Source organism: Pararge aegeria, chromosome 16 (assembly GCF_905163445.1).
Source record: "Pararge aegeria chromosome 16, ilParAegt1.1, whole genome shotgun sequence".
NCBI lineage: Eukaryota > Metazoa > Arthropoda > Insecta > Lepidoptera > Nymphalidae > Pararge > Pararge aegeria.
The window spans coordinates 9,881,821-9,908,387 of NC_053195.1; the positions used below are offsets into that span (position 1 = coordinate 9,881,821).

A 26,567-nucleotide genomic window follows, 5' to 3' on the forward strand; every position below is an offset into this window, starting at 1 on the left:
ACTCTAGGCGGCCCATTGAATATTCTCTTAATATTTCGTATTTCTACGGAAAGTTGTTTGGGCTGTAGGTTGTCTGGCAGTCAGTCAGAACAAAGCCTTTTATAGACGGATAGATAGATAGAAGATAATAATTTACGGTATTTCCGACGATTTATGTCGCGTTTTAACCCAACGTAGCGCTAGCGTAGCATTTGCTACGCGTATGCTGCGATGATTGATTGACACTGCAGAAGCAAAATGCCAAAAATGCAATTTCAATATTCTTTTCAGTTTTATCTTTGATTGATTAGTGCAATTAAATTTAATATGTCAATTTGTCTTCATAGATAATAAAATAAAGATTGAATTTTAATAATATTTAATAATATTTTAATTTGAAATTTAATAAATATCTTATCTCTTCGATCGAGACACAAAAAGAGTGTCTGTTTGTTAGTTTATTTGTTTAGAAAACACCAGGATAATTGCCAGGGGATTCAAAAAATTGCTTTTAGCTTAACCGATGTTAGTAAAATATTGCATGGAGGTAGTTTGCATCCGAAAGCCGGTCATGGAAGTACGGCCAAGTAATAACGAACGAAGTCATGGGCAACGGTAAGTCTAAAATAATACCTTGTATTTAATGCGAAAGATGATTTTAAATTCCCTTTTTTCGTAATTATCGTTTTGCTTTTAAGCTTTGTCCTGGTAACCAGAGAACGTTAATTAACCTACATTTCACAGGCTACTAATTTTTAGAGGCAAGGATTTCCATTCATTTTTATTTCGTAGAGGCTTAAGATTCCAAAAGAAGACTTGTAATCAATATGATTGAAATACAAATTTTAAGCCTTTTGCATCCTTATATCCGTAATAAACGAGTTTTAAGCAAGGTGCATTATAAATATTCAAAAAATATGTTTATTTTTGAGTTGCTTGCAGAATGACAGGGTTGCTTGCAGAATGACTCAAAATACCCAAGCTTACGTTATGCAAGGTACCGCATTTATGAAGTAATAATCTGCGATCAACCTAAAACTGGATATTCTTGTAGCTTAGTGGTAATATACAGTAGTAGCATGATCTAGCGAAAGAATAGTGCAGTAAAAAAACAAAAAAAAAAAATAACATAGATACTTACATATTTACTTATTTATTTAACATATTTACTTATTAGAATAAGATGTTTGACAAAAGCATTAATGTTTACAATGACTGAAATGAATTCCTATAAGAAACAATATCTCAAAATAAGATCTTTCCTTTTTGTTTTACACAATGTAGATAGTTTTATAATTATTAGAATAAGAATTTTTGACAAAAGCATGAATGTTTACAATGAATGAAATGAATTCCTATAACAAACAATATCTCAAAATAAGATCTTTCCTTTTTGTTTTACACAATGTAGTTATCTACCTGCGAAGCGTAAATTGAAGTTGAGGATTGTGCATCCGTAAGATTTGTCCGGTGGTCGGCGATGCAGGGCGCGAGGCCGGGACGGTGGGCGGGAGCAGGCTGGCACGTGGAGCTCGGGGCGCCGGCGCGGCCGGGCCGCCCGGGCACTCGGCTGGGCTCGCGGTCGCGGCATTACCCTGCCGGCAGCCGGCCGCTCCGCTATGCGCGCCGTCGACCCGCTGTCAGCTGTGCCCGCCGCGGCCGTTCGCTCTACGGCCGCAGCGTCCCGGGCCCGCCGAGAGCTCCGCGCCGCCGCCGGCGCTCCGTTGCGTTGAGCCGAGCTGCATGGTGAGGCGAGCCGTGCGGGGGGCGGGGCGGCAGGTGGCTCCGCGCAGGTGCGGCCCGCGCACGGCCCCCGGCCGCAGTAGCAGCGCGCGGAGGCGCGGGCACGCCGCGGCGCGCGCCCGCCCGCCTGCTCGCGCTCATGGAGCCGCCCTGGGAGATCGAACTCGAGCTCCGGAGGCACATCGAGAGCTGCGCGTGCACCTGCGACCACATGGGCTACGGAAACTACATGGACTACCAGGTGGCACCGGCTCACGCCTGCCTATGCCGGGCTATCACGTCTCCGCACGCCCACGTACGTGTCGAATATTCGCGCCCTTATACCCGCATGCTATCGTGGCCCGATAGGGGCCTCCACGCTGCTCTGTTTGTAGTGCTCACATGTCATAGAGTTGTGTTGTTGTATCATGAATGTCGCGACAATGTCGTGTATTTGTGTGTAAGTGATATTAAATTTTTGTTATGATATTCCAGCCAATTGTATGTTTTAAGTCCTAGTTTCTTTTATTTTAGTTTGTTTATGAGTTTGTCAAAATAGGAAGTGGTCCATAACAATATTATTTAGATATTAGATATTACTACTACATTCATAAAATATCCAATTTTGCCTCGTTGTTACCGCAACGCTTTCAATTATAATGGGAATAAAATTTCAAATGCAATAAAATTCTTACAGAGATGTACAAATTCCCCACTAGGTTAAGGACTTGGATAGATGAATGAGTCATATTTCTCAACATCCGTATACATATTCATCTGCTTGCGGAGTGATATTTCTTTTGCAGTATTAGTTTCATGGTGAATGTTTATATTATATATTGTTAGTTTAAGTCAAAAGTAAATAAAAATGTAAATCAAGTAATTTGAATTGGAAATACCAATTAGGAATGGACGAAAATAAAATAAATTCGCCATCCCCATAACATTGTTGAAACCCCGTCAAGGGAGACACTTAATTTATATGAATAAAACAGGTATACATACAAACCTATTCTATCTATAACTATGTCTTATTTCATTACTTCTTGTTGACCTGATTTGACGAGAATGTTGAAATTTTACATAAAGGAGGTCGTTCTTGAAAAGATCGTAAACGTATCTCTTATGGTAAAAAATACGTAATCGGATTATTACTCATTGTTGAGAGAATACAATTACATTTTATAAAAGACATCATAATCATCAACCTATCATAGGGAGAGAGAGAGAGAAATGTAGAGCATAGGAGCAGTTGGCGGGCTTGGCTATTTATCCGGCAAAGCCGTGCCGCCATGCGATATAGCGTTCTGGTACGATGTTGCTAAGAAACCAATTAGCGGTGGAGATTTCATATACCCCCTAACATGTTAGCCCGTTACCATCTTAGACTGCATCATCACCTACCACCAAGTGTCAATTGCAGTCAAGGTCAAGGCATAGTCTAACTTGTAGTGAAAAAATTGTTTCACGTTATAGTTATAATATCTGGGAAGTGGAAACGAAATACGCTTCGTATAAGATTTACGTGCTCGAAATCGCGGAGTCGTTTTCGAATACCGAGTCCGGTCCAAGCATGGTCTGTGCCAATTTCGTCATTCCGGACAGAGTTTCTTGATATGATAAATCCATCATCTTCAACATCATATCGCACCTCCTATCTGGTCTACTTCCACAAGGACTTCACATACCTTTGAAAACATTATGGCGAACTCTCATGCATGCAGGTTTCCTCACGATGTTTTTCCTTTACAAATTTTAATTGCTTAAAACGCGCATAACTAAGAAAAGTAAGTGGTGCGTGCTGGGAATCAAACACGGCCACCCGAAAGTGAATTCAAAGTCCTACCCACTGGGCTAACACCGCTTCATGATAACAACGCTTCCTATAAATTTTTTTCAAAGTCCGGGAATCGAACAAATAAATTTCATGTATACATTTTTAAGGCTTCAAAATTAACATAAACACACTGATATATTTATACGGGTATTATTTCAATTATAAAAGTTTAAATAAATAAACGAATATCTAATAAGATCTTTTAAACCATGTCTATAATCATAATAGACTGTTTGGTACGTTAACTTTTTAAATACCTCAAATAAAATGGTACACAGGGATCTTTTAAGCTAAAATATTCAGTAACAGTTGAATGGGAGAAATCTAAATCTGATGTGAACGTGAGTCTCGATTCGAGAACAATACAATCAATCTATTATTTATTTACACACGCAACCGTGTCCTTAGTTGGAATCCAGTCGACGTAGTCGAATTTCTTCTACAGCCGTAGAAAATTGTAGCCTGTAGTTTACTTTTCCGAGACCAAAAGGCTCTGGATTATTTTTATTTTACGCTAATTTGGAAATTGTACATGATTCGAGCAGCGTTTTAATGAAAGAGCCCTGTATTTTTGACTAACGTCTGTTTCTGTATGGTAGTTACTTAACAGAAATATTACTTTACAGATGTCTCCTAAGTCAATTTTATAAATTTAAAATGCATATAAAAAATTTCGGAACTGACAGGATTTGAACCTGCGACTCTCGGGCAATCGCGACCTGAGCGCTTTCACCAATTAAGCTAAGGCTCTCCTACCGTCGATGCCGAAATTAGTATATGCCTTTCACATCGTCATCTAGTAGGAAACGTTGCAGTTTCGATCTACATTTTCAAAGGTCCATATTACAATGAGACACGTTTGAAACAAGAGATGCACATTGCTTATATTTTTATAATTTCCTAAGTCCTTCTAAATGCCAAGAATTGTGATTGTGATGTGAAATTTGATTGTTGTTAGAAAATTTGCAGGAAAAAATATTGTCCTATCACATATGAAAATACAACCACTCCTTTGAGACTTGTTGTAATTTAGTTTAGTTATTTGGCAATTTATAGGAGTAGATTCTTTTTATCATCCTGGTCTTGTTCTAGGGCTAAATCATAACATTGAGAAGCAATATTTAATCATATATTAATAATAAATTATTTGCAAAAAAATATTTTGGTGTAGGATTGATAGAAAAAAGAACGCCATCAAATTATTATTTTTTTTTAAACTGGAAGATATTCTTATCGAGAAATATTGCATTCCAAATAAATATAATCAAAGTAGATAAGCTTAAAATTGGGACCTGAAATTGTAGAAATTTAGAAATCCTAATATGTCCTATGGAACCAGAAAATATAGGTTCTACACAGATAAAATAACAGCTAATCCATAACATGATGTAAAAGTTTCTTGGATAGAAAACATTCACAAATTCAATTTGAACATTTCAAACTACAATATTTTCTCCAAATCAGTTAGATAGCTTTCAGCAAGATAAACACAACTTCAATTAACTCGACAGCGTTCCTATTGTAAGTATTCAATTTAACAAACGGGACACCAAAGTTTTCTGGTGTCTTTGGCTGTGGCTAGTCACCATGTAAATATTAAAAGTCAAAGTCAAAAATATCTTTTCTCGAGTGTTCCCATAGATGGCACCTTTGATGCGTACATTAAAACCATATTTGTAAACTTACAACTAAAGCTACGAGAGTTCCAAACGCGCCCTTGTCTAAGAAGATTGTGGGATAGTAGTTCTTTTTGTTATCAGCATCTCACATTGTAATTTAAAATTATAAGAAGATTAACTTGGTTCTCTCTCTCTACGTCCTGTTCCTTATTGCTGAGTGTCGTGTCGCCTTCCACTTACAACCTTTTGGACGATTTTGTGCCATTTGAATCGGCTTTGAGCTACGTTTAAAGCAGTATGCACTTTGGTGTCGAGAGCAGTGCGGATTTGATCTGACCAACGAACCTGGTTAGAGCAATAATAATTTCAGACCCAAGCTTTTGTATCGTTTACGGTAAATAAGGGTTGTGAGTTAAGTATAACTGCCATACCCCTTACAGGTTAGCCCGCTACTTGATTATATAGGGAGCTACACATATGGCCTTGATGATTGAATGCTTGCAATTCGATTACTTAATAAAGTTCCCAAGTAATTTATCGTTAGTGAAATAACCGACACCGTTTAGCTTAAAGGGTAAAAGTTATGTGGTGGTATAGGTATAGTGGTCACGACGGGATCACGATTCATATAACTGGTATTATCGTGATATTTACCCGTTTGAATACTTTTTTAAATCTTATTATTTTTTTGTACCTTAGGATTTCTTAAGCGAACTTTTATATATTTTTGTAATCTGTCTTCATGTCTTCATGTCTTCATTTCATAAAAAGTTCGATAAATACAACCATGAGTCGAGTCTGTTTGTTATTATAAAAAGAACAATAACGGGAGAATCTGATCAGAATTTTTAAAGTGCATAGATGAAATGCAAATGCTATCATTTATACGTTTGACAGTTATTTAATATCATTAAAAGTTAAAACCACAGTTTTTGAATTGTGAAAAAAACACCAGGGTAATTAATTTTCTTGTTCCGGAAATGGATTCCTTAAGCGTACATCATACTGTTTGTATTAGCTCTAAGATCGGTTCGGAAGGCACGTTCTACCTAGAAGAAGCCGGAAAGATATTAAAACAGTTGCTCTTTTAAATCACCGTTTCTCTGATGAACATGGAGCAGATTGTTCCCAAGTAACTTTAACATAGAATTTGTTAAGCATAAGGATATAAGTTTAATAAAACGTAATTAATACATCACTCGGTATTACTTACTATGGTAACTACGTTTTATTAGATTTAACTATACTTGATTGGATGGATGAGATTATTGTCTACGACAACTTTATTAATTATACTAATAAACTGTATTGTTGTTTGTTATGTATTTAGGTATAATAGGTAGGTACTAATATAATAGGTATTAAAACTCCGGAGCTTAGTGTAACTGAAAAAAAACCAATTTTAGAGTTCGTTTTTAGAAACAATTTAGTACGACATGATTTCATTTGCATAGGTAATTTTAGTAGTACCTTTTTAAAATAACACCGACAGAGTCGCTTCATAAGTTTTCAACTATGTTGTTTAATTCAACATGTCAGTATCGTATATAAATGGTAAATAAATTGCATGCCAAAAACATCACCATAAACAAATGCAACGAGGTAAGGTGACATAAATGCTGGCAGCGGTGTTACACGTTGTACGCTCTTTAAATGGCTAGGTCTAATATAGTTGCTAAAAATTCGAATATACATTTGTTGATTTTCTTTTACGTAGCGTCTATTGCATTTAAACCATTCTGTCGTAGGGAAGTAGTCATAAGTTACATATAATATGTTCACCGTCTGTAGTAAATAAAGCAATAATTTTTTTTGAACCATTTAGCCTTAGAAACATTTTCCTTATTAGTTTGCGTAAGCATTTGCATAGGCAAACTAAATTTCTCTAGACCAGCCGTAATCTACTATGGGTTCTGATTATCGGTAACTGTTTTTTTCCATTTGGTAATTGAAATGCTCATCACATTTATTCGCTCAAGGAAAGTCATTTTTTAAGGTCACCGTGGTCACAAAATAGCTGCCGTCCCTAAGAAACTTATGCCCGCTATCACTTAACCTGAAGTCGAAACGGCCTAAATCGAAAACCTAATGATTTATTTCATTATATATTTAAACTCTTTATTTGTACACCACTACACAGTTAGGAAAATAAAGGACGAATAGAGAGAAACTCAAAGATTTAGGCGATGGCTTTAGAAAAAAACGTTTCACTAACACTTGTGTGATTTATTAAGTAAACGGTTGATGTATGCCTAGGATCTCCTTAGACTTTCGTCGTTTGTATCGTTAATTAACGGGCTTACCAGATTTTTTTTTCATTTTATATCATCTGCATACATAACCTGTATGCACGCCACTGACTATTTGCCCAACGATAAAGCGAAAATTTATGAAATTCAATAAATAAAGGAACCTAGTGAATTAATATTATTTCTTGCTGTTGTTTGCTTAACGTTACACATTGTTATTTTTTGATGCTTACCTAGGCTCAGCTTGCACAGCTAAACCGAAAAAAAGGCGTGTTTTCGCGAGGTTTTAGAGAAATTCTTGTTTTCTTGCTTACATTATTACTATAATAGAATTGCTTATTGTAATAATAATAGTCCAAAACGAATTCTAACAACTCGACTTATGGAAGGCACGGCATGGCACTTCCATCTGCATTATTTTGCCTCTAAAGGTTTTTTGCAATGGAAATGGGGAGAGTAAAGTAGATATAGATACATCATTGTCTACCGGCATGATAAAAACTTTCACGGATAACAGTTAAATAAATCGAGTTTCTTCTTTGCAATAGAATGAACAAAGTTATTCTGATAAAAAGTTTTACTGATTCTAAGATCAACAGTATACTTGTACCGCGTTGTTCTAATTAAAATGTTTTTATTGAATGAACATTATCTTGAATAAATATTATTTAAGCGTTTGTGTAGCTATAGGTAGTTTGATATTCAGATTAAAAAAAATGTAGTTTTGTGTGCTCTACATAATCTATAATTACGCGTACAGAGTTAATATACTTAAATAATATTAGATTTTCTTTTATTTTCGAATAGAGTTCTTGATTGTTGAAATAGTCATAATTCTATTCTAAAGTTAATAAAAAGTCTATTTCGTATTTTAATATAAATAATGCCCGAAACTAATCACGAAGATAATAAATTCAAAAAAAAATTGCGTAGAACGACACGGAACTCTCTGAATTTTGGTTTCGTGATAATAATCTTCTTTCGTCTAGTGGTGGTCCTTTCAGAGGTTGGCAACCTCTTTAACTAAATAAATAGGTATATTATATTTCAAAAAAATCGTCTTAATGTTTCTCTCTTACCCTAACCGATATAGAAACTGCATGGCTGTTATATTTTAGTTTCTTTCACAGCATTATTTCAAAGCTATTTATTATTGGAGTAATGTTGCTGATATTGATTCCATTTTCGTACTGCAGAAGAAGGCTGTAATTACGACATATAAAGACATTCAGAGATAAATTGGAAGAAGTCAAACAATAGCGGTGCATAACCAATACATATTCGAAAATTTTGCTAATGCAAAATCTACCCTTATAATAAATCTGTAACTGAAAGATTTCGGTACATTTAATATATTTTCGTCCGGACGCTTTATAATCAATACTGAGTCCAAAACAGATTTTTATTTAATTTTTTCTGTCTGCCTGCCGGTCTGCAACTGAACGGATTCAAATAAAATTTGGTAGAGTTGTAGCTGATATTCCTGGTCAACATAATAATCAGTAAGCCCTCATAGGGCTTACTGATTATTATTTTAGGCAATAAAAAAATTAACGTTTTTAACATCAAATATCAGCTTTTTTGTGCAATATTGTTGGTATCGGCTATAAGCAGTATCTACATAAAACTTGTTGATAATCGATAACTGTATTATAATGATGAAGAGTTACTGATGTTGTTTTTCCCGGCTAACATACCTAAGCCTACTCGTTTTGAAATAATAACACTATTATGTTAAATTACCTGCCTTCTAATGGAATCCTTAAGGGTAATATCATAATAGCTAACGATCCTATGAAAAACAGGTCTGCAAAATGTTATTACCACTCTAAAATAATATCTGGATCACTGCCCTGCTATATTTTTATTAAGTTACTTTATTGTACGTATAAGTAAACTTACCTATGTATAATATATTTTACCGAGCAATTTTTGTATGTTCATAATATAGTATATTTAACTATCACGAAACACGGTTTTACAAAAGAAAAACGTCGAGTGAATCTTGAATTCCTAATAAGTTAATATTATGAATATACACATATGATACACGAGATTATATTAAGTAATAACTAACCTGCGCAACTTAATCTGCATCAAATCGGTTATTTTCGGTTTTAATATCTTAAAAAAACCAAGAACCTAATTGCAGCGCTGCCTACCGGCCCAGTTTTATTATTTTCAAAATATATAATACGCGGCCGGGCGACCCTCGGAATTTTTCTTGCTTTTAGTATTTCTTCTATACCCAAAGTAACTTCTAAACAATCCAATTTGGAATAATTTTAAGAGCAATTTGCAGAAACATAATCAATTTTAATTACAAAACTATTCATATGGATAAGGATTATTATCATGATAGGAATGTCACCACACAACAGACACACAGACATAAACGCATATAAAATTAGACAATGCATGCTACATAGTATACACTTTCATATAAAATAAGAATTCTTAAAATCGGTTCAAATTTTACGGAGCTATGAAGTAAAATTGATATAAATTTTCTTCCCATTATCCGGAGGAAACTTATTATTTATCGGGATAAAAAGTACCTATCCTATATGTTGACCAGGAATATCAGCTACCTCTATACCAAATTGTATTTAAATCCGTTCAGTAGTTTTCACTCGATGCCCGGACAGACAGACAAAAATTAAATAAAAATCTGTTGTGGACTCAGTATCAATTTTAAAGCCTCCCCCCAGTCAAACGATTAAAATATATTAAATGTACAGAAATCTTCCAGTTACAGTATTATTATAAGTATAGATATAAATATAGTAGGTATGTATATGAAGTAATAAAGTTGTTAGGCTTGGGCCTCACATCCGGTAGGATAGATTTCGATGCCCTACATGTGCGTACCATGCTCTAACGGACAAGTTCTTTATAATGTTATCAAAGGTGTGTGAAGTCTACCAATCTGCAGTTGACCAGCTTGGTGAATTACGGTCTAAACCCTTCTCATTCTGAGAGAAGAACCGTGTACTTTATTGAACCGCGGTGATGGGTAAGATGTAATTTCCAGCTTTAACTTAAAAAAAAAGTGAAAATGCAAAAAAAGCTTTAAAATAAAAATACAAAACAATGTGTTTTATGCAGTTTAAATTTATGTCCGGGGTGAATGGTTACCATCAAGATAAAAATTGCTAAGCTTGGATCTAAGGCCGGTTCTGTTAAGCCCTACGGTTGTTACGCTACTGACTATTGACCCATACGAATACGGCTACAACTACAGATTACCTGTTTTGATTTCTTAAGTTCGATTCCAGGATCGGGGAGAAGTACGTGAATTAGAATTGGGCAAGTACGTGCCTTGGAGATCACGTTAAACCGTCAGTCCCGGTTATCGTCATCTGACAAAACCCGCCAACTGGCTGAGCTTATTCCCTCTCTAATACGAGTATAAGAGAGGAAGCCTAGTCGGGAATTAGTGGGCGTATATAGGCACTGAGAATGATAATGATGATGAATCTTACCCTGTAATCAATGACGTTTTTGTAGCCGATAATAGTATGTTCTACATATTGCATAGCGGGATGACACAATAAAGAAAAACACCAGCCGAGCAGAATAAAAGCAGTATAAATTTCTATTCACATTGTGTCTTTGAATATGAAACATTATTATGATTTTTAATCTCGAGTTCAATAAATATAGGCCAAGAAGCTTTTTCGTATTGTATTTTACGCTGTAATTGTTGAGACTCGTGAATCAGAATATCGCAATGTCTTCTTTTGTTAGAATAATATAGTAGGTATCCAACTTAAATAGATATAGAAGTTTTGCTGAAACAAGTGTCTTCTCGTTCTTTCTGCTCTCATTGTTACATAACCAAAATTCATATCTATTTAGGTTACACTTTAATTAAACTATTATCTCAGCAGGCATACAAATATAATATTTAAAAAATCGGTCTGTTTCCGGTCTGTAGGGCGTGGTCGCGGGGTAATTATAGGCACACGAGGTTTAACATCACAGCCTCAGGTTGATGGACACAGGGCGGCATTTTATAGGACGTGTTCCTAGGGAAGTAAAGCTATGTTTATATGCGTACCATAACAATTAGGTGGGTCATCTGCTTGGTTCAATAAGTACAATAAAAAATTGGTTGTCTGTAAAGTCGGCTTACTGATGATAGTTGAACTTGACATCGTCGTAAGAAAATACTGATGGAATGGTTGCATTTTTCAAAAGAAAATTTTAATTTTATTTGTTTGATAGATATTATCGTTGCTATAAACAATTGACACCACATTCACTTTTCACTGATGAAGTGCAAGTGAAAGTGAATGTGGTGTCAATTGTTTATAAACATGTAAATGTATTATTGTATAGAAGCTGTCCACGCGGACGCATCGCTCATTCAAGTAAGAGAAAGACAGATGTCGAACGCGGAGGCCGACTGTGCCTCTTTGTCTTGCCTTGAATGGAACGCCTCAGAGCGAGGTAACGCCGCATATGTCATGTTTTTTCTTGACATATCTTGCTTTCATGCAGCCGGCTCCATCGAATTATAAGACGTTTTCACGTCAAAAAAATCAACGTGAATACTAAAAACATTACACTCGTTTTTTGGGTTGCAAAATGTAGCTACCTACATTTAAAAAAAAAAACATTCTAACATATCGTTTGAAGTAGTATGTCATGCGTGCATACAACAATAGAATGTGTCAAGTGTCACAACTCGTGAGATTTAATATTTTATGCACACATAAGACTAGGAATTATTAAAATCGCGGTGAATTAATATTAAAGTAGGCTATTTTATACAACGATAGGAGTGAAAGAAGGGTTAAAAACCGTAAAGAATAATAAATGTGATTCATATTATCATCACATTTATTATTCTTTGTTAGAATCCAAAATTGTATCATCCTTATTAATGTTACACTGAGAACGACGGATAAAGAGCATGTCCCTCTCGCGTAGCTACATTGCGGGTTGATTAAGCTTTAAAGGTGTTTTTCGTATTCTTCAACTGAATAAAATAAAAGTATTAAAAACCGTGCCATTTCTATCACCATTAGTGTAGTAACGTCCCACTGCTCCCACTTTTCTGCGGCACATGCTTCCTTTCTCATAGCAGAGAGGGTTATAGAGCAAAGTCGAACTTACCAAAGCTGTTTGGCGGGAAAAACCCAATACAAATGAAAAAAAACTAAGTATGCTTTTAAAGTAAAAAAAATTTTTTTTTATAAACACTAGAATCTTATGTTTATGTTACAGCATGTTATTCAGATGCATAATTTAGGAGATATTGAGAAATTAAAATAAGTTCGTATTAAATCTTTGAAGTTCGATCGTGCGGTGTGCACTGGGCGTCACTGAGGTTGAGTGTTATATTTAGTGTTTATATGTATGAGTACACGATCCTATAATACTGTAACATTACGTAACTAAACTCAGTTTGCAAATTAAAATTGAATAAGCATTATGTATCTAAACATTCAAAATTTCATGCGATATGCTTGTGTCTAGAATTGTGAGACACGGACAAAGTTGCACATAAGGGTTAGTTTTTTTTACTATTATGATAACGAAATCCTAAAAAAACAATATAACTTAAATAATAAGACACAGATTAGATTATTTACAGATTAGAGCAATATTTTGCTGATCGTAGTTAATATTAAAAAAATAACACAAAATTGATTTACGCTATCTTTGTCAGATGCTAAAAGCCCGTATGCCTCATTAAGGGGAGTTGCCATCTAATTTTAAAGATGACCTACTTTAAAAAATCGGTCACCTAAATATGCTTTACATACTTACATACCTATACCTCTGAAATATTTTAACCTCTCCAATAGGTAATTTTATTGTGTTTTTAACTATCATTTATTTATTTACCTTTTTTTAAAACTTCTTCATCATCATCATATGAACCCATTACCTACCCGGCACGGGTCTCCTCCCACAATGAGAAGAGCTTAAGGCCCCCACAGAACTTTAGAGTTAGAGTTGCTTGCTGCGATTCGAACTCTGCCCCCGGAAAGTGAAGTCGACCCCTATCACCGCTGACAATTACGCTTTAGAAAATAAAATTAATTGGATTAGCAATAATGACTTAAAAATAAATTTAAGCATAAAAAATTATACAATTTAGTTACTGTAACGCTTAAACTCTGCCAATGAACAATAAATAGGATACGAAAGTTAATGAAGTTGACGCTTTAAAATTTTTTGGAATAATTCATGACAAAGCGCACATTAATTATGTAATTATATAATAAGACAAATTTATTTATGCGTTAAGACGTTTAGTCAAGACGGTATCAATAAATGTGGCTTTAATTGCTGGGCTTGCTACTGTTGGGAAACTCCATTATTTTTTTTTTTTAGATTATTAGGGCATTGCGTCTACAATAGATATGCATACGGGCTATTTGCAACGTTCTAACGGTCCTACCGTTAGAACGTTGTAAAACACTTTTTATGAAATAAGTATTCTCCCACTGTCATCTTTGTATATAAGAGATATGTTACATACATATCTCTTTGTTAAAAGATATCCAAATAATTTCAAACGAAATTATTGTGAATTTCATACATATAAATCTGATAGATATCCCAACAAGCTCTGTACTGTAGAACGGTGCTATAGTAAATACATGAAATTTGCTTGCGGTATGACTTCAAAATATATACCTACTAAACTAACAACCGATTTCAATACACAAATCAAAGTATGATTATGAAAAAGTTGAGTAAAATGCTTCTCGTAAATTGCTACTAATATTGTAAGGAATATTTATTATAATGTTGATAATAGATCTTTTCATTGGTTGGTTAATAATTAATATATTACCATTATTAATTTATTTTTATTTATTTTTTATTTAATTTGACATTTAATTGAGGTTGGTTTTTTATTTTTTACCTATTTAAAATTAATTTCTCTATTTTGAGCAGAGAACCATTTGCACACTATTAATTTAGTAGAAAGGCCTCTAAACTGACTGTATTGTTTACTAACTTAACCTTGAATCTTGATGTCGTACAAATAAATGATTACAACTATTATTATTTGATACAAAAAATGCAGTGAAGTGCGACGAGGGGCTGAAGGTGTTTCATACTAATAAAATGTACATTTTTGCAATAATGCTTGCCATATTGAATATCAAGCTTAATTTGCTGTAATCCGTGAAAACGTCAGGACAATCTGTACGGTGTTATTTACAATTTCTTCAATCTTTATACTCCACACCAAACAGATCTTCCCGTAGAACCCGTTTTTTGAACTAGTGGTGAAGTCAATACAAACGGTCTGGCTCGACAATTCCGAAATGCTTAAAAAAAGGCCTACTTGAAATAAATGAATTTTCATCTTGATAAACGCAATAACACGAAATCGGACAATCAATTTTCCGAGCGTGAATATTTTAAACTCAAAACTTTTATTTTACGGCCACTCCACAAAACTGTATCAAATTAAACGCGAGCATACGTTAGTCTCTTAATAATTCCGAATGAGGTTTAAAAATAATAATTTTAATGAATGAATTTTAACTGTGAATAATTTAAATAAAAGATTCGTGCCAATTTCTAAAATTGAAAACTTCTTTAACTAGTCACTTGTCTTATCATCATTATGACTTATGATGTTAACAAACCCCACAACAGGTAACAAAAGGTAGTAGATATTCGTTTAAAATAAGGCCTTGGCATAATAATATACATGTGCAAAAAAAAGACGGAAAACAAGGTGATCTTGCATAATCCATAATCTCATTATGTGGTAGGGAACTCTTGTAAACAAAATAGACAGACAGAAATTTTTTCTAGTTTTAAATCGAATCGAATCAAAAATTTGAAATCGTTCTTTTTTTCGAACTTGGAAAGTACGCTAAGGTGAAAAGAACTAGTCCTTTGGGTAGATCTGTGATAAATTACTGTAAGTCGAAAGAAACTGAGCATAAATTTGTAATGCAATTCAACCTTTTCAAGATTTGTTACCAAACAGTAACAACACCTACGTACACAAATCAAAGTAGATTCCATTTGTTTTACTTTTATTGTTGCTGGATAAGCCCATTTGCTATCCAACAGACATCAAAGAGTATCCCATACAGAAGTTTGGAACTACATTATTTTAGTAGGGCTATTTTGTTACCCTTATTAGATTTTAAAGAGAATCGAACATGCAATCTAACTTATAATAAAACTGTAACTGGAAGATGTCTGTACATTTAATATATTTTGAAAATTTTGATCACGGGATGCTTTATAATCGACACTGAGTCCAAAACAGATTTTTATTTTAATTTTTGTCTGTCTGTCTGTCTGTCTATCTGTCTGTCTGTCTGTCTGTCAGTCTGTCTGTCTGTCTGTCTGTCTGTCTGTCTGTCTGTCTGTCTGTCTGTCTGTCTATCGGTCTGTCCGGGCATCACGTGAAAACTACTGAACTGGTTTGAATTAAACTAAAACTTAACTTAACTAAAATTTTGTATAGTGGTAGCTACCTTTAGTTTATGCCAGATACCTCTTATCCCGATAAGCAATAAGTTTCCTCCGGGAAACGGGATGAAAAATCTTATCAATTTTACTTCATAGCTCTGTTAAATTTGACCGTTTTTAATATTTTTTTTTTTATTTTAAAGTGTATAGTATAAAACATGTAGTGTCGAATTGATAAATATTGTCGTAGATAAAGGATATAACTCTTCACAAACAACAGCAAGTAGCAAGGCATATGGACAACGATCGAATACATGCGTACCATACTACTTAATATTATAAATGCGAAAGTTTGTGAGGGTGGATGTATGTATACATGTATCAACTAAAATAATGACAACTCAGTATACCACGTAAAATAATCGTAGGTACATAGCTAGCAACTATCATTATGATGTTAGCATCACAGTTATTCTAGCTTCTCGATTGACTCATACGCGGACGAAGTCGCGAGGGTCCGCTAGTTTCTTAATATAATGGTTTTTTTTTCGTTTTGCTGTCGTGCAATTTGTTATGGAACTTAACACGGTATTTTTTTTGGAATCCCCGATAGACACTTCAATTTCTTTATGAATATCGCAGCGATAAAGCGAGTACTATGCCAGAAGTTGACTTGAGTGGTTCTTAAAACCAAAACTCAACTACATTCAACTTTTGCCATATGAACCACTTTATGTTTGAAAACTCTGCCACCAGCTCCTGGCTTTAATTAATAAGTAACAACCGAGGTCTAAATATAGGCTGCTGCATCATATCGTCGCGTGCACAATTACTGCTACATTGTCCCCGCTCTTATGATTTCTAATCGATACATATCATTGTGCATTATTTATACCGAATGAATTGAAGTATCCGTTACCGTCGGGATTTCATATTTTTGTATATACGGCTTTGAGCCTCCTATCTGCAGATGTAAGATTAGCGAGTATTGTAGCCCACAGGCTGAATAATAATCGCAACGTACAGCACATGGCCTCCAAATCAAGCCGGTTTCCGGCGGCAGGTTGTCTAGCAGACTGAAGGAACTGAACTTCATTTAATGTAAACTATGAGAAAGCCTTTGGGAATTTAAATTCGATGGGAACATCTGTTAGGGTCACTGCAAAGATGTCGAATTGACTACTGGTACATCTAAGTGTTTAAGTATTTGTATGAAAACCCCACCATATCAGACCGTATACACGACCAGGCTATGTGGTCGATCTAATTGCAGCGAAAAGTGTGGCAGGGAGATCTTATCTCCCCGAAGCTGTTAACCTGCTGTTTTTAAGGACGTTTTTAAGCTTTTGGGTTGGAACAACTATATTAACGGCGAATAAGTATGGCACTCAACTTTGGTTTACCGATGATGGTATCGGTACCGTTGTACTTAGTACCGCTGGTACGGCTCCCCGCTGGGTCACTCCAGCCAGCCGAGCTCACTCCAGAAGCTTAGCAGGCCGCCCAGGTCGCCAAGTGCTTCAGGGTCATAATGGCATAATACGATGCTCAATGACCTTCAAGGAGGTTTTTAAACAGGTGTGCCTACATATGAGCACAAACGAGATTAAAATTATGTCTGCCGCTCATCCGCTGTCCGCTCCAGCCAGTAAATGAGAACTCTGCACTCTAAATTGTAGACAGGACACGGCCGCAAGCGCCTTTGTTAGTCAAAGAGCTGTTTGATAGGTCCAATTTGGAGAAAAACGTGAACTACCGAATCCAACTGGGATGGGAGTTTCGGAAAACTTCGTGACATAGTTCGTCCAATGTCTGAAGTCCAATGTCAGAACAATGCGTGTTGCCAGTGATGACTAACAGATCTGAAGCATGGTCGCTTACTATGGGCCTCGTAAGAAGGCACAAAGTCACTCAGGGGGCGATGGAGAGAGCTCTACGTGATAAAATAAAATTGATCATATCCGTAGAAGTTAGAGTAGACTAGAGTTACCGACATAACTCAACTAGTTTCGAAGCTGAAGTGACAATGAGCACATAGCTCGGAAAACCGCTGGACGTTGGGGTCCCAAGGTGCTAGAATAGTGACCACACACCGTTAAATTTAGCGCTGGTATCAAACGAGTCGCTGGGAACCGCTGGAAACAAGTGGCCCTGGACCGTAGATTTTGGAACTCCCTACAAAAATCCATGTCCAGCTGTGGAAGTCAATCATTGAAGTGATGATAATGATGACCGCACACTAACATAAACACTCACTAATACTATTTTTTCTTTTTAGCTACTGTATCGTCTTAAGGTTGTGGTGGTATACTCTGCAACTATCCGAGGCACAACGGAAAAGTAACGGTGCAATTAGGACGATCAATGTCCCACCATCAGGTTACTGACTTAGGTCATCATAGCATACCAATCGAATTATTACAGCTGCCGCAATTGGGCTTTGACATCCTCTTCTGAATACCTAGGTAATTGATGAATAATAAAGTCTGTCTATCTGTCTAGTTAGAGTTTAAAGTACCTACCTTAACATTTAATAGTTGAGTACCTACTCTACAAACTCTGAATTGTGTTAATGTTCAAACATAACTTGCGACACTCAACGCATAAAATATTCACAAACACTAAGCACCGGGAGAATGTTAACTTGGGGACATCTTCATTATGTAGCAACTAACGAAATGACAAAGCTTACATGACCTATTAGTTTAAACGACGTGCCAATCATTGCACCAGCCTTTGGTGTAATATTAGTAAAGAAATGGTTCCTTTTTGAGAATATGAGATATAAGAAAAGATAAGTAATTTGTACAGATAATGCAACTAACATTCAATTTAAAAGAAATACTATCTTAGGAAAAGCACCAAGGACATCGATAGAATTAACCAATTATGCATTGTAGTAATAGCAATTTCATAAAAGGTAAGTTGATCTTGTTTATGTTTATAAAAAAAACCTTAACCTTCAGTCAATAAAGTATTTTAAAAATTTTTGAGCATTAACAAACTATGAAATTTACGATCGTCTGAATTAACAAAAAAGCTTTTTAACTCTGTTTATTGAAAATAATTAAAAAAAGACAACTAATAATTGGAAAGTTCAGTTGTCGTTTTTTAAGTTTTAATGATACACTTTGATTCAAATTCCAATATCATTAAAGATCTGAAGTTAACTTCGACATCAGACTGATGAAATATGAATACGTGCTGCTGTAAATATTATGGGGTGCCGGAAGCGCCTTTGTTTCATAAAGAGCATTTTCGGCAATAGGTAAGGGGTCTTAACGACTGGTTGGAATACTTCACGAGCTATTCGTGGGTAAAATTTAATATTAACTAGTGGTTCGCCCCGATTAGCGTTGTAAGGAACCTTTACAATGTTAATCGGGGCAAACCTTCTAAGTGTACTTATTATTAGGTATTTCTCAGCGAAACATCTGTTGACGTTCCTTGGAAGTAAAGTCCACCCATAAGCCGTCACTGTAAACGAAATGACGCTTTTTTATAGCGTCATTCCCTATTTACGCCACCGCTCGACTCCCGTGTTTGTTGATTTAAAATGTTTTGGGGCGTATTGTTACGTCCAACAATTTATCTAATGATAATTATGTCTACATAATTAGATTTTTAACTTAAAAATAAAGCTAGAAAAAATTTGGTATGATTTTTTCTATCATATGTTTTATAATGTATTGCTACCAAAATTTCATTTCATAATTTCACATAAGTAAACTATAAAGAAGACTATGAAATATTTTCATGTACATCATGAAAATATTTGTGTTAATAATTCCATTATAAATATGTATATCTTGGTAGGGACATCTGTAAAATATCTGGTATAATGGATATCCGAATACCAGCTATCTAGGTGAGGGGTTGCGGGGATAAAATTTGTAATCGAACGATAAAAATAATAGATAGCTGGTACTCGGATATCCATTATACCAGATATTTTACACTTGTTCCTGCCAAGATATATATAGAATGGAATTATTAACACAAATATTTTCATGCTGTACATGAAAATATTACATAGTGGTAGGTATAAGAATTCTTCTGAGAGTGTATCAACTAAAGTTTTCTTCTTTATATTTTACATGTGTAAAATTATGTCTATTTGAAAATTGTAAATGTCCCCAAGTCAACTAACTTGGTCAAAAAGAAGTCGTTGGCTTTTGATAGTAGGTAAATAAATCGTTTTCAATTACGCATAGCATTCATTAAGCCCCGTTCGGTTCATGGAGCATCCAGGTCTGTTGTATAAAGGAGCGGTGCGGAAGGATGGCTAGCTGTAAGGTAACAATGGGGGCGCAGATTTCACGCAACATTATGCCGGCCGTGGGGGCAGGCAGTAGTGGGCCCGGTGTCTAGAGCTTGCAGGGAATCGATGCAGGCTCGCCCGCACCGCTCGTTCGCCTCGTCGTGTTTCAAAACTTTCCCGTTGGCCTGCTTCTCCCGCAACAAGCCTCCAAGTTTTGCGCGTAAATATTACTTATCTTAATTCTCCAAGGTGACATACATTCTGCTACCCACTTTGCATTAGTTTAGTGTAAAAAAAGCTCTCTCACAGCTGCCAAAGCCAATGTTCAGTTGTTAGAGCTAAGTGAAAAGTTTGTGGAGTTTTATAAATAATAAGATTAAGATTTTGTAGCACCCGATTTTTGTCATTCCCTCTTTGAGAAGGAGATACGTAAGCTATATTTATGTTAATGGCGAGTATGCAGTGTAGGAGACAGATATGTGGGCCTTTTATTTAAATCCTGCGTTTTACGATTAATTTTCCGAAAGTTACATTGCAAAATTTAAGATTATAAATATTCGAAGGAAATATTACCAAAACGCTAGTTTCATTTCTATCTGGGGAAAAAGGAGCCTTGTCATCCGAGACGGCAATTAAGTTAAACTAAAAATAACTTAGTTTCAATCTAATAGGTACCTATAAGAAAAAGGGTAAATTTATATTTACCTAAAGATTAAATCATCATTCATCACCAATGAATCTTCTCAACATCAACAACAATCATACGATAATTAGGAAAACACACAAGCCGTCGTATAGGTGATATTTTATTCTTAAAAGATTTTTTTTTGACAAAAGACAGTAGTCAGCCCATTAACGATATAAACCTCCTCTTCTCATAGCATATAGGGGTTTAAGAGCATATACCCAGTACACAACTCCAATACGTGTAGGTGGGCTCAAACGATTATCATCACATGTTAGTAATAAGTTCAAATTCAAAAATTTTAATTTATCACAGGCACTTATGAAGCGTTCATAGATTTAACATGTTAACACTAATGTTAGGTGATGGTGATAACTGCATTCGTTAACTTAAAACTAAAGGAGGGTTCAAAACGCGCTCTGGTCTAAGTAGAACCCACAACAACATGTTACAGTCCACTATCTTTTTGAATTTTATATTTTTATGTACATAAATTTAATTTTCAAATATGTATCGATGAACCGTCATAATTTAAGCTTTCTTAAATTTATCTCTTAAAGACTATAATAACCAGGACCGAGGGCTTTACGTGCTCTCGGAGGCATAGGGAAGGCAACGTCAATTACTTAACTTCAGGCTGGTACCTACTGAATAGACATACCTAACAATGAATTGAAGCACGTCTAGTGTAGGATGAAGTAAGCTCCAATAACTAAAACTGGTTTTTTTTTTTAGGTAAAAAAAAGAGGGTCTCCATATTATCTTAAAGGCTTAATCAGAGCTGTAATAAAACTCATTCTCTTCTTAAACATGTTGAAGTGATGTAAGAACAAATAGGTATTTTGTTGTTACATTACGTCTGTAATACAATCCGTGAAGTCCGAGCAAATTAGTGTTGGTAATTACAACCGACGCAGGCCTAGTCTTCAAAGAAAACCACCCTCCGAAACTTCTTTCTGTTTATATAGACATTTATTAAGAGAGGCATTCAAGCGAATAGTTCCCGACGTTTACGGGAAAACGTGAAATACCTTAGGTAATGAACTAAGTAGGTAAATGTTATAGTTAGATACAATTCTTCGGCATAGAAAGCGCTGTAAAATATTGTTTCAAAGTAGCATTTTAAATACAAGTAGTTTCAATTTCAGTTTTTAAATGCTTGGTACTGTCGGCGAGTTTTATTCTGTCGAATAATTATACTTAATCAAATGTAAATATTTATACGAATCCTTTGAAGTTATGGAATCTGCGATGCAAGCGTGGCTCTCACTTGCAGGTTTTTTTTAATTCGTTCCAGTAAAATGCACGAGGTACCTCTACAGTCTACTGGTACCTAAGAGTTTTGCTCATCGAAGGTGTTTTAGCCCTTATATTGCATTTACATAATACTTTGTGTATTTTTTGACATTACAATAAAACAAAGTATTTATATACCGCCTATTAATGTAACGCAGCTGGGTAGAACGAGAAGCTCTCGTTGGAAAAAGTGATTTTAGATCATCCCACCCACCATGCTGCAGCTAATAGAGGTAATAACTAGCGACTGCTGAACTTGTTATTCAAGGCACGCAGGCGGACAAATAAAATTAACTAAATCCTACCTGGTATTGAAAATAAAAAAACAGAAACATATAACCTAGCAGTTATTATAGTAGTCTGTAGTCGTGGATTCGATCCCTAAGTCAGCTTAGGGATCGAATCCAGGACTAAGATTATAAACAACAAGACCAAAGAGACAAATAAACAAACATATGGTGCTACAATCAAAATCATAATGTCGAGAAAATAAAAGTAAAATAAAATCACCGTTATTGTTCCAAAAACAATAAACATGATGAAATTTGCTTAGTGAGCACTCGGTTAAAGTGAAATCCCGGGGAGCGGTGGTGTTTGCGCCAGTTCACTCTGTAAATGGGTCACAGGCTATTCAGGTTCCAGTTGCGAGCCCCCTGCCCATGTTATGTGTGCCCCCTGCATAATTGAACACGCAGCGAATTATTATCATGGCCCTTGCTGACCTATAGAATATTAGATACAGCTGTTGAATTTAGCTGTCGATTTCTTAAATAAAATTAAAAAAAAAAATGCGCTACATATGATACTTTAAATTGTGCAATAAACATATTACTGAACTGCCTGCCAATAAAACGTAAGATCTCACAGTCCGCCTGCGATTATTAGGTATGTAGGTAAGTATACGATATATTTTTTCGTTCAGCTTTGCACAGTTTTGACTTTCATTTCGCTTTTTGGTACAAATAATGTAAAATAGGAACGATCAAAAAATTTTGTATCTGTATTATTAAAAACCTCACTTATACATCAACCCCTTGACTAAAAATGTTGTAAAGCGGTTTTAGATACAGATACGCAATGTGCTATCTTCTTCTTTTGAATGTCAAAAAAGTGATTACAGAAAGAGAAAAAGCGTTGTACCTATATTAAATCACCAGCAAAGTACAACGTTTATTAATAATGTTTCAAATATTTACACAATTATTGTATCACGTACATAAATCTTAAATTGTTAGTGTCGTTGTTGGTCCAGTAATTAGCATGTTCGACTACTGATCACGAGATTTCGTCGCGATTCCCAGGTCGGGAAAGGAATTGTTTAACATTGAGACTTTCTGATAAAGAATTCTCACTACCAGCCGGCGGTGTCAAGGAGGCGTGGGACGTTAATACCCTGTTTTTTTTAGTGTAATGTGTATTTTAAAAAGGGAAAAATTTAGGTTTGTATAAAATAAATGAAACTTTATTGTTCTGGATTTGTATTCGGCAATGTTATGCGTTTCGCCAACGGTGCTAGCGGGATGCGTTCTGAGAGTGTTGTAAAACGGGACAGCCCGGCAAAAGCGGGACGTCTGGCAACGGTATGCACAATTTGGTTATTGCGCATACTGTTGATGTGAAATCTCGGCTAGACAGGCCGGGCCGCACGCCAGTTCCCTCTGTAAATGGGTCACAGACTATTTAGGTTTCAGCTCGGGACCCCTGCCCATATTATGCGATGAACACTCGGCAAATTTTTCTAGATAATTATCTACACTAGCTGAGTGGCCTCTACTTCGAAACGTTGGCCTTTTTTCAATTTACCCTTTGTTAAGTAGAAAAAAGGCCAGTATCGCAGCACGCGACGCAGCTCCTTCCTTTTTTTGAACAAATGATCTTTATTTCTATTCGATATTTTTTGTAATTGTAAAAACCTATTGTTATAAGTTTAGGATTTCGGGTATGTGCATATACTAATAGGACAAAAGTAAAAAGCTCTTGAGATAAATATAGGAAAGATTTTTTTAAATCGTGTCCTACATTTTCGAATTGACATTATTCGACTCAGTTACGTAAGAACATCGTCAGTTTCAAATATGAACATTTTACAGTAAAGGTAAAAATAGGTACTTCTAGTAATAACATATTTGTAATATTACCTACTTTAAGTACTTTTAGTTTTTATAGTAGGTACATATAGCACACACATATATATATACAAATGCTCAAGTGTGTCAGTTTATTTGTTTGCTACCTCTGTTCGGCTCAACCGTTAAAACAATGGCAATTCATGAAATTTGGCACCCATGGTTGGAGATTGACATAGGATTTTTATATATTCAAACGGGCAACTACTAGTTTATAACAAAAAATATAACTTCAGTTCAACATTCAAACGACAACAATCAGAAAAAATCTGATACTATTTTTATAATATCGAAATGAACCATAAAAATCGTATAATCGCATACCAAATGTAGCGGAAAGCTATGCTTTTATATAAGAATATCATATTTTTACAATGTAAAAAAAAACTTTTTAAAAAGTTTCGTAGACTTTGGATTCGCCGACCACGAGATCTTAAGTTTCTTTATTTTTTGATTGCAGGCGGCAGTACCGGAGGGCATGACTTTTCCTGGTTCACTGCCAGACGTAGCGGAAAGATGCGGACGATGGGCTCCGGATTCACTATCGGCATCTGCATCAGGAAGCTCGGACGAAAAGCCAACGCCGCGGCGACCGCGTTGGCGAATTGCCCTGGCAGCGCTGGTCGTGTTGGCCGCGCTTGGGGCCGCTCTTGCACTGCCACTTGCGCTCGGTGGCGGTGGTCGCGCAACACCCGAACAGCGGATGTCTACTATTCGGCGCATGTTACGCGATTCTCCGCTTGTCGATGGTCACAACGACTTAGCATGGAATGTTCGAAAGTTTTTACATAACAAGATTGGAGATTTTAATTTAAGTGCCGGTTTGGAAGGACTAGAGCCGTGGGCCCGTTCGCGCTGGTCGCACACGGATATCCCGCGGCTAAAGGACGGTCAAGTTGGCGCACAGTTTTGGTCGGCATACGTACCGTGTGGTGCCCGCGATAAAGACGCTGTGCAGTTGGCACTCGAACAGATGGATGTCATAAAAAGAATAGTAGATATGAACGCTGTACATCTCGCTTTAGTCACCGATGCGACAGAACTGCTAGATGCGCATCGTGAAGGAAGAATTGCTTCATTAATAGGAGTGGAAGGTGGTCATGCCCTTGGTGATTCTTTAGCGGTTCTTCGTGCTTTTTATAATCTCGGTGCTCGTTATCTTACGGTGACTCATACATGTGATACGCGATGGGCGCGTGCCGCTGGCACCTCAGGTGGACTCACAGAGTTCGGACGCGCCGTAATTCGTGAAATGAATCGTCTGGGAATGATCGTTGATCTTTCTCATGCCGGAGAAGAGACAGCGCGCGACGCACTAGAAACCTCACAGGCACCTGTAGTATTTTCTCATTCGGGCGCCGCTGCAATTTGTAATTCTTCTAGAAATGTGCCAGACGAGCTTTTGCGTATGATCGCTGCAAACGGAGGTGTAGTGATGATTAATTTCTACGCAAAACTTGTCTCGTGCAGCGAGCGCGCGACGGTAGATGATGTCGTAGCGCACATTAATCACGTCCGGAGAGTAGCCGGAGTAGAGCATGTAGGACTAGGTGCGGGATATGACGGCATTGATGCGCCGCCCGAGGGTTTGGAAGACGTGTCACGCTACCCACATCTGCTGGCCGAGCTCCTGCGCGACCCTGACTGGAGCGATGACGACGTGCGGAAGCTGGCTGGTATGAATGTGGTGCGCGTGCTGCAGCACGTTGAGCGCGTGCGCGATCAATGGCGGCGCGCCGCGGTTCTCCCTGGCGAGGAGACTGCGGGCGTGCGCCACGGGGAGTGTGTGTATGAGCACGCGTGACGCAGGCTGCGAGCCGCGCGCTTCCGCGGCCCTCCTCGTACTGCTCAATATTGACATTTGTTGACCGTAGTTATACATGTATATTAGTGTCAAAATGTGATTTAGAGATTAAAGTAATCTTTACCTGACCTCGATGCACAAATTGTTTAGCTAAGGAGCCGCGCGTGCTGGGTAGTTCGTCTCGACGTCGGCTTGCAGCCCGCGGCCCAGCCGCTGAACTCTTCTCCATCCACGCACAAGACTTCGATGACGAAAGCCCAACGCGACGCGCGATTTATATGATGTGAGCCAAGATTTAATAAAAATGATTATAAAAATTAAAAAGGAATGTGTTTATAGAAAAATAAATATTCTTTATTTATAATGTGTATTTTAATTTACCCCATTAGATAGGTATAGCATCCTATCCGCGGCTACAATAACATTTTCCATCAGCATATGGAAAATGTTATTGTGGCCGCGCTTGCCTAGAAGATGACTATGCCCAAGCGTATAAGAAAAGAAGATGCAAATCGCTTCGTGCGAGTTTCGGGATATTAACAACAAAGGGGTGAAAACCCGCCCGGTGCCTTGCAGTGCG

General features: G+C 36.4%; 1 protein-coding gene across 1 annotated transcript; it reads left to right on the forward strand.

Moving 5' to 3' along the window:
• The first annotated feature begins 1,861 nt into the window (after positions 1 to 1,861).
• Positions 1,862 to 26,241, forward strand: LOC120630463 (dipeptidase 1-like). Its single transcript, XM_039899704.1, has 2 exons — positions 1,862 to 2,017; positions 24,644 to 26,241. Exons 1-2 carry the CDS (start codon positions 1,862 to 1,864, stop codon positions 25,985 to 25,987), a joined length of 1,500 nt encoding a protein of 499 aa, XP_039755638.1. The 3' UTR covers positions 25,988 to 26,241.
• The last annotated feature ends 326 nt before the right edge of the window (positions 26,242 to 26,567 follow it).